This window comes from Pygoscelis adeliae, unplaced genomic scaffold (genome assembly GCF_000699105.1).
Source record: "Pygoscelis adeliae isolate BGI_AS28 unplaced genomic scaffold, ASM69910v1 Scaffold445, whole genome shotgun sequence".
Lineage (NCBI taxonomy): Eukaryota > Metazoa > Chordata > Aves > Sphenisciformes > Spheniscidae > Pygoscelis > Pygoscelis adeliae.
Genome location: NW_008824894.1, coordinates 284,841 through 294,236, shown reverse-complemented (window position 1 = coordinate 294,236; position 9,396 = coordinate 284,841). Strand labels below are relative to the sequence as shown.

The window sequence follows — 9,396 nt, the reverse complement described above, 5'->3', positions numbered from 1 at the left end:
GTATTTCTTTGTCCTGAGTTGAGATGTCGTGAGGGTGCAGAGTACTGCTGAAAGGTATTCTTCCCTCTCCTGAGACCGCACTGTCTGGCTGTTTTCCAGTGGCAGGGCGGAGAGTGCAGTGTCAGAGTTGTATTGAAGCATCTATTGCCCTTTCCTTAGGAACCAGGGATGCTAAGCTAAGAACAGCCAGGCCTCCCTTGGCAATGGGAGTCCCCTTGTGTGTGCAGCACCAGTGAAGAGCGCTGCCAGCCGCTAAGAGCTCATGCTGCTGATCATTTCAGGTCAGGCGTAGGCAGCACTGCAGGAAGACCCTTATAGAGAGAAGTAAAAGAACTGAGAGAGACTACTTCTTCCTCACAGGGCCAGCATCGCTGTTTGCTTATTGGAGTGGCTCTCAGCGTACAGAAAATGACGTTTCTTTTTTGGCTTTTTCAGGTACTTCTTGTAGATGGGAATGGCCTGCTCCATCCCAGAGGTAGGACTTTACTGGAGAGCCCTGCTCTCCAGGGTCCCCATGCTACCACTTGAGATTCCTGTTCTCTGGTGTCCTGCAGTTACAGTGACTTGTTGTTGGCAGGATTTGGTGTGGCCTGTCACCTCGGAGTCCTGACGGATCTACCATGCATTGGAGTGGCCAAGAACCTCCTGCAGGTGGATGGCTTGGTCAGGGATGAGCTGCACAGAGAGCAGGTTAGGCCAGGTTGGGAATTTATGTCCGCTCTTTAATATCCCAAGAGAATTGGGATGGCCGCATACAAGTACTTTCTAACCAACTGACCTTGTGTGTTTTTATCCCTAGATTCGTTCCCTGCAGAGGGAAGGAGATACGTTCCCACTAACGGGCACTTCGGGGCGAGTCCTGGGCATGGTAAGCTGCGGGGAGTTTCCTGTTCATTTGGCCATCAAGTCTTGCAGCTCTGTGTAGCTGGGAGCACTGGACAATGTGGTCTCTCTAGTGGGACTGTCTCAGTGATATTAGTTCAGGGAGACGTGACGTGTACAGGTGACTAGTAATACTGCTTTCCGCTTCCTGTGAGCTCAGACATTTGTAGAAATAGTAGAAAGAGTTCAGGTGTTGGATATATTCACGTCCATGGCTATGGCATCTGAGGTGCCGTGCTCCAGCACCCCCGTTTGTGAACCACAGTCAAGGAGAGGTGCCAATTCTGTAGCAGCTTACCAGGATGCAATATGGAAGTGTCTGACTCAGAAGAGCGCTGCACAGGAAACGGGCAGATGTAAGAAACTTCCTGCGTCTGGTGTTATTTCAACATAGTCTGCATTAGCAAGTCTCACCGCTTCCCAGAGCGGTGTGAGGCATTTGGGGAAGGGCCACAGGGCAAACAGTCCCTATGAGGAGATACTGGGAAGTAGAGGATCGAGAAGGCTGGGAGTTACCAAATACAGAGCCACCATCCCACCTTCTGAAGGCAACTGGCTAGCTTATAATTCATCTGCCACTCTGTATTTGTTAAAATAAGCCTCTTAAATATTTGATCTTTCTGAATGCACAGGTCCTGCGTAGCTACAACAACAGCTCTAAGCCGCTTTATATTTCTGTGGGTCACAGGGTGTGCCTGGAGACAGCCGTGCGTCTAGTCAAGTCCTGCTGCAGGTACCGGATCCCAGAGCCCATCCGTCAGGTACAAAAGCAGGGGAGCTGAGGAAGGGGAAGGCAGGCCTGGAGCAGGGAAGCAGGCAGGCAGGCAGTGGAGGGGGCTGTGGATGCCAAGCCTATGGCGATGTTTCAGAGCCTCAGTTTGCCACTCATCTGCAACTGACAGTTCTGCAGCTGGCACCCTTCTTGCTGGCCTGTTCTCCCCAACCTGTTGTATTATTGTTTACGTGGTAGTTAACTGATCCTTCCTTCTTCCTTGCTTGTTCTTCTGATGCAGTGCCTGGAAGCACACGCAGCCCTTACTGCAGACCCAGCCTCACTGATTTCTTGGTTCCTCTCTGCAGGCAACTTCTGTGATGCTGATGTTAATACACAGGAGCTGGAAATGCAGTTTTCCTGGGCACTCTGAGCCTAGCACAGACTGCAGTGCTGCTTCTCTGGGCTTTTCCCTGCTACTGCACTCCGCAAGGAGCTGCAGGCTCTGGGGCGGCAGCCAGCCAGTAGGTGACAGCACTGGATCACCGTCAGTGAGCCGCAGCTGCCACCAAGGCTCAGCTTCAGACTAATTAAATCGCAGCAGGACTTGAGGAAAGGATCTGGAGAAGTGCAAAGCCTCTGGGACTTCTAGCTTGACAAGTGCTTCCCTTCTCTCAGGGTCACCCTGCTGTTAGTGGCTCAGACAGGCCAGGCCCAGCGACCGTCCAGGGAGCAGGACCTGTTCAGATGTCCGTGTTCATAATATTGCCCTGGAACATGCCGTTCGCATTGCTACACCGCTGTGTTTGTCAGGTGCCTGGCCACCTTTGCTCTGCAGCTCCTCAGAGCAGCACTAAGGTGATCCTGCTATGGGCTGTTATGCAGCCTCTACACACAGGAGCTTCTCGTTGGTACTGCAGTGTTTTCTGAAAACAGAGTATTATAGCTATAAACCAGACAAAAATCTAACACCTTAGAGCAAAACAAACCTTGAAGTGTCCGTACCAGAACTGGAGTTTCTGATCTCATAAACCACTACCTGCCAGACGGGAGTAGGCTGATAGATCTTTTTATGTAATCTCTTCCAGCAAGGGACAGATGCCTCCGCAGAGCTCTGAGCTAGCTCTGCAGTTCGGCATGTTCAGAGGAAAGGGGAAAAGCACTCCCTTTGGAAACAAAAAGGTGTCTTGGAGCTTTTCATCACCCTCATTTCATTTCCAGCTATCTCCAGTATTTGTCTATGTTCTGAGACTCTTCCAGTTCTCTAACTATGACCTTTATTTAAAGTGATGGAATGAATTGTTGTCACTTTTCTTACAGAGGGATTAAAAATCCAAAAGGGAGTGTGTTTACTGTAGAGGTAGAGGAATGGCAGGAGATAAGGACACTTAAACCTTTCCATGGGACTCCTCCCTGTTGCAGTTCCTCTGTGTGGTAACTGTCACAGATCTTGCCGCAGGGCAGTGCTGGAAGCCTCAGCTCTTGAGCACCTAAAGCTGGAGTTAGGAAGTAGAAGGCTGCAGGCAGCCCTGCTGTGGATGACTGACTTGGCCTTTTTGCTATGGCATGTCCCCAGAACAAGCTTGCAGACCTGATGGGTGATGTGCTTATGGCTTTCCCAGTGTCGTGAAAGACTTCTGGATCGTTGACTCTTAGTTTGTAAGTTCTGGTAGCCCTAGAAATATAATGGTCTTAAGAGAGCTCAGCTGCCCGTACCTTCTTGAGGCTGTGTTTATGGATTGTATGAAGGCAGTACTGTGCTGCAGCACGTGCAGTGCTGTGCAACTCTTGTGGGAACTTAAACCTCCTACTTTCCTAGAGGTATGGCTGGCCAGTCTGTATAGGGTATGTTGTGCTTCTTGGGCATGCAACACTATCTAGGCAGTGATCAGAAACGGTTTGATTTGCATTCAGCCCACAATGTGGTCGTGCTGCCAAAGGAACTGTGGCTGTGATGCAGGTGAGAGAAGCAATCTTTCAGAGAAAGAAGAGGGAAGTTCATTATCACCTACAATCAGTATTTACACCCACTTAGTCCTTATTCCATGTGTAAGTGCAAGGCCAATCTGGGAGAATTTTGCTTGCATGGGGGTGATCTCTCTGCCCAGCCAGCTTGTGAGATTTTGAGGTTCTGCAGAGAGTTGGTCATTTGGAGCTACCCAGACAGGGATTGAGGTAGGCAGGAGCTGTCATCCCAGAATAATAAGCAAAGCATTCAAAGTGAGTGGCACTGGAACAATACCAAGCCCTCCTGAGAGCAGCTGCCCTTGCCTACTTCTGGCAGAGGTCAGAACCCCTCTCCAGTGTTTGCCCACGCTCCAAGCCTGCTCAGAGACAGGATCCCTATGCACAGCGGGGAAACAGAAGCTTTTAATACTCTCCAGCTGACAGGGATTGCACTGGGACTGATTCTTCTGCTCTCCCTGTTTCAGGTTCCTGGTTGGCTGCACACCAGCCTCCAGCTCACTTGATGATCCTTTTAGCTCCAGCTGGCACCTTGCCCAGCTGGTTCCTGCTGGCTCAGGACGTGGCTGATGGGACAGCCTGATGTTGCTCCAGCCCACCAAGAAGGACAGAAGTAGGCCTGCCCAGGTCTCTGAATTTCTGCAAGTCACTTCATGTGAAATACTAAACACTTGCCCGTAGGAGAACTGACAAATAAGCCATCACCCCTCTCTGTGTGAATAGCTTCTGCTGCCCAGCAGGGAAATCAGTAGCTGATATCCTGAAACTCTAACTCCCTTCAGATGTACCCTCCCCTGCAAGCTTGTCATGTACGCAGGGATCACCACTGCCCCTCATAAAACAGGCAAAGCAACAATTGCAGACCCTAATGCCAGCACTAGTCTCCTCTGAAAATAGAAACAATCTGTGAGGATTATTACGGGACGGTTATCCATCTTATTGATTAGCCTCTTGGTTAATACGCTGGGTTAAGCTGTCTCTCAGCACTGTGTTGGGAGTGAGGACTGGCCAGTAACTTGCCACCTAATCAAGCATTAGCTTATGTTATCAGCAGAACGTGGTTGGGGTTTTTCTTCCCTAGAAAAATTGTTTGTAGATGTGACTCTTGCTACCCTGGTCTCCCAGTAGGGACTCTATTGAACAACCTCCTTCCCTTGTTATAAAATATATCACGTAATCTCTTATTCTGAAGAGTGATCAAAGTTATTTGTCAGTTCAGTTATGAAACTGTCCAATTATAGAGAGAAGGGAAAAAAATCTCCCAAACAAACCACCCCTTATGTAACTATTTTTCATTCTCGAGCTTGCAGAATTGTTAAGCAGTTGTGGAGCTGCGTTTCCAGCAGTAAGGAGGCAGAGCCTCCACCCAAGAGGTCTGACTAGGAGCGGCGGGGATGGAGGGGTGGTGGGGAGCTTCTTGAGTTATGGGAGAGACTCTTCAGAAGTGGAACAGCGATGAGAGTAGCAAATGTTTCAAGGACAGCCACTGGGGATGTATTAACCCACTTGATTAGCATGATCATCATATGCTGCGAAGCTTTTCCGGCTGGGAAGGTCACACACTGCTTTTTAAGTGGAGAGAGACACTCTGCCTTTGAGGTGGGGCATAGCAGCTGTTCTAAAATGTCACGGTGAAGCAGTGTTTTTGAGAAAGGAAGTTTCTAAAAAAGAAAAAAACTCTGAGGGAATGTAAAAATCAACTGCCAATTCTCAAAGTGGTCCAAGAGCCCAGGATCTGCGTGCTTGTGATGGCATCTAGGAGTCTTCTGCACCGGAAAGCTGAACAATGACACTTCTGGGGAACAAGCACATCCAGTAAATGCCCAGCAACACTTTCTGTAGCTCTTGGGATTTCCATTGGTGTTCTCCTTGCCCCACTCTGACCACATGCTGTCCTGCATTGCTGATAAGACACAGCAATGTAGTTTTTCTGGTGAGCTCAGGAGGGCTTATGTCACAGGAGAGCGTATCAGAAGAGGAGGGGAGGAACTCGACACTTGCATGATGATGGGTTTGATGAGGTTTGGTGATAGCTCCAAGCTCCATTTCAAATGAGGAGGGCAGTAAACCATTAATTTGGTAGAGTCTCAACATTACTCCTTTTGATTTTGGTACTGGAGAGCAGAGCCCAGAGCACGGATATGGCCTGGCATGTAAACTGCTCCCGTTGTCTTCCTTGGCAGCTTTGCCTTTGGACTCATGAAGTAGGACAGTGTGAAAGGTGTGTTAGTCACTTGCCTTGCCACTGCTGCCAAGAAGCGATAGAGCCAAGGATGTGCTTATGTCTTGTCTCTGTTTGCTTTTAGTGGATGTTTTTACCTGCTATAGCTGCATGATTACCATCGCACAGCCAGCCCATCAGGCGCATAGGGAGGATGAGCCAAGCTCTTGCCTAGGGAAAAGGATATGCAGCAGACGAGTGGTGCGTTTCTCCATCTGTTGCTGCATCGTACAACTGCTGGAACAGAGAAAGGAAAGGGATGGGTACAAGAATTGGCAATGCCAACTTCTCTCTTTTCATCCCATGTCCTGTTGAGGACTCGCCTGCTGGATTGCCATATTCCCAAACTCTTCACAGCCCCCTCCATAACCTTGTTCCCCTTCTCAATTTACAGTTTCCTGTGGAGGGCAGAGTCCCATTTCTCAGCTGATGAGTGACCAGAAAAGCTAATCCTTTGGGAACATCACAGTGTCACAGCTATAAAGACCATGGATGATCTTGGAGTGCTGTGAGCCCGGAGGCTGCAGCCTGCACCTGCTTGCAATGCCAACGGGAGTCCCTGTTAGCATAGTCCTGGGACACAGCTTCTGTTTCACTGAGTGTACAGTGGAAGTTATTGCAGCAGAGTCCATGGGGCATTCTGCTGCTCTGGGAAAAGTCAATAAAATGCTCCAGTAGCTCCCCACCTTTTGAGGAGGGATCTATGAGCCACTGTCTCATGCTAAATTGGCTTGCAATGCTGCAGAGATCTGCCTTCACATCCGTACAGTTTTGGCACTCCAACAACTTTCTGGGGGCCAGGGGACCTACTGCTCTTGTACATCAGTATAGGCTGAAGGATTTTGATAGCTTTGAGCAAAAGGGATAAAGAAGATCCCAAGAAATAGAAGGGTGGGCAGAGTCCTGGGCTGAAGGGGAGTCATTGGTTTTGGGCATCTTTATCTGCGAGCATTTTGCTGATGCACAGGAACTCCTCAGCACTGCGGAGACCTGCATGTGATCACGGCATGTGATCCCTTTACAGAGTGAGGGTGGTGGAGCAGCTTCTGTTGGTTCAATGGGAGAGCTGGTTTACTTTTTGGAGTATCTCCTCTTGAGGGACGGAAGGCTTACCCTGCCCTCAGTTTTCTAACAAAGTCTATTCCATCTCTTGTCTGACAGTGATGAGCTATTGCTGGGCAAGGCCTGTGAAGGAGCGTAGCTGCTTGTTACGTTTTCCTGCATTGCGTTTGGAGGTGCCTACGTGTGGAAGAAGTCATTTGGGTTGGTTCAAGGGATGAAAGCACTAGACCACTCTCAGACTCCCAGGTCTCTCCTGGCTCTGCTGCCAGGGTTCATGAAAGGAAGTTGCAGTTCTGGCGTAGAGACAGGGCAAAATGGAAAAGCAGCCCATCACCTCAGCAACTCTCCCTTTGCCAGTGAACACCTCTTCTTCCTAAGCCTCTGGAAATCCTTGCTGGCCTGTCACATCCCTGGACGATGAGGAGTAGCCATTCAGCGTAGGCTGGGTCAGTGCTTGCTGCCAGAAGGCTCACTGCACTGCACTGTGTGCTGGAAGCCTGTGCTAGGTAATCCTCTGGGTCTCATAGGGACCCTTGGTGAAGGATGGTTGCAGTCAGCTGCCGCCAGGATTTGCTGAGGAAGCCCGGTCTGGGCCCTACTTTGGCTGTTCATCCTGCCGTGCTTGCGGTAGGTCAGGGCTGAGCAGACCTTAGGCACTGGCAGGCACGGACTGGCTGTGCCCAATGTCTCACCTCCTTAATCCCATGAGAAGTAAAGGGGCAGACAGCAAGGGTTCAGCGAATGTCATTTCTGCTTCTGAAATGGACTGTATTCCAGTAAGGTTGTTTGGTCCAGGACCCTCTGTTTCTTCATTTTAAGTCTGCATTTTCCCAAGCAGCTTGCAGTGAGACGCAGAAACCAAACAAGGAAAGAAACATGCGGGTTCCTCTTTGCGACACAGTCATACAAGAGCTATTTGTGACGTACTGACATCAGGGTGTGCAGGGGCATACTGAGATAACAAAGGGGAGGCACCAAGCAGGCTGATCAATCCATTTTCACTCATTTTTCTGCTTAATTCCAGGCTGATATTAGATCGAGGGAGCATATTCGGAAGCAGCTGTGTTCACCACTGGAGGTCATATCTTCTGGGCCAGAGAGGTAGGTGTGTGGGCAGCCAAAGCAGCTGCCTCTCCGAAGGGGATCTGCTCATGTAATGATCTTCAGTAATGGCATTAAAGGGACAGACGGGGTAACAAGGTGAGCTCAAGTGACATCAGGACATATGCTGCCTCCATAAAGGGTGATTTCTGGTGATTGTAGCCATGCTACTTCACACGTTTCTTCCGCAGAGCACTGCGTCCTAGGCTGGGGAAGGTCATTGGGGATTTGGTCTGTTTCTGGCACCTGCGATAAGTAAAGCACTAACGCCTACAGGTGTGACACGAGGGTGAACAGAAATATCCTGCAGGGAGCCGGTTTCTGCCCCCAGAAAGCAAGGGGAGGGTCAGACTCTCCCACTCTTGCATAACGTAGGCCAGTGGCTGCTTTGTTAAACGGTGTAAATCCGTAGCAAGTCCACTGACGCGTCTGAGTTCCTTGTGTTGTGGCTACGCTGCCTCTTCAGCATAGTTCACAAGAGTGCTGCTGGGTTCCCTCAGACCCACACCAGTACCAGGCTGGACAGATACCAGGTAGCCCTGCCTGAAGAGCTGCTCAGGGATGAATGAAGTGTGTCAGGACTCAAAGCCCACTCTGCTCTGAGGGTCCTGATGGACCAGAAAGAGTGAAGGTTGCTGGTGGCAGTAGTGAGGGATTACTTACGCTGACTGAGGCAGCTCTTATGGATTCCTTAGGACACCTGGCTGGTGCAACTCGTCACGCTCTGCTCAGCTTCTCTATTCTTTGAGTCATGCAGCCAGAAGCAAAAGAAGGAGCTTTCTCTGCTCTTCTAGTGGCAGTTGCACAGCGTGGCCAGGCCATGGGGATGGCCCTGTGCAGTGCCAGGCTGGGTGTCCCCTGTTTGTGCTGGAGCTTCATCTCTAGCACCTCTAACACCTTCCTGCCATGCAGATGCTGAAGCTCACACAAAGGCTAGCTAGTTTGGAGGTCTGTGCAACAGAAAAACTCATTCCATTTATGACCATGTATCTCAAAACCTGTGTATCTGAGCCCCTTATTCACCAAGTGCCATAGTTATTTGGTCTTCCTGGTTTCTACTTTTTTTTAAAGTCTGTCACCCTTCCTTGTTTTTGTTCCTAGCAGAAAAAAGGAGGCTGAACTGGATGATTAGTCTGATGCCAGAAGAAACTGCAGGGCTCCTCTTCACTGGATCCTCTCCTCCACCAAGGCTGTGGTTCTGTCGAGTGCAGCAGCCGAGTGCCAGCCCAGGGCAGAGCAGTGCAAGGCCGTGTCGGTCAGGACAACACCAGCCACTGTGCATGGTTCTGGTGGGCAGGCAGACCAGCTTCTGTTCGAGGATAATGTTTAGGGCATATTTCTCAGGGTTGATTTTTAAGCATTGTAAAAATATTTGTGTAAGTAAAGGTACACTTGTAATTTTGCTGCAGCTTACTTGAGTATGTGGGCAGTTGTGGGAGGTGATTTACAAAGA

The 9,396-nt window shown here is 49.8% G+C and overlaps 1 protein-coding gene across 1 annotated transcript in view; it reads left to right on the top strand.

Annotated features, from left to right (window-relative positions):
* The window catches only part of ENDOV (endonuclease V), an 11,960-nt gene extending 2,792 nt beyond the window's left edge, over positions 1-9,168 (top strand). Inside the window, exons 4-9 of the mRNA XM_009324578.1 lie at positions 365-475; positions 578-690; positions 800-868; positions 1,515-1,643; positions 7,867-7,943; positions 9,045-9,168. Of these exons, the coding sequence (XP_009322853.1) occupies positions 365-475; positions 578-690; positions 800-868; positions 1,515-1,643; positions 7,867-7,943; positions 9,045-9,075 (530 nt within the window). The 3' untranslated portion in view covers positions 9,076-9,168. The remainder of the gene's footprint in view (positions 1-364; positions 476-577; positions 691-799; positions 869-1,514; positions 1,644-7,866; positions 7,944-9,044) is intronic.
* Positions 9,169-9,396: the final 228 nt, after the last annotated feature.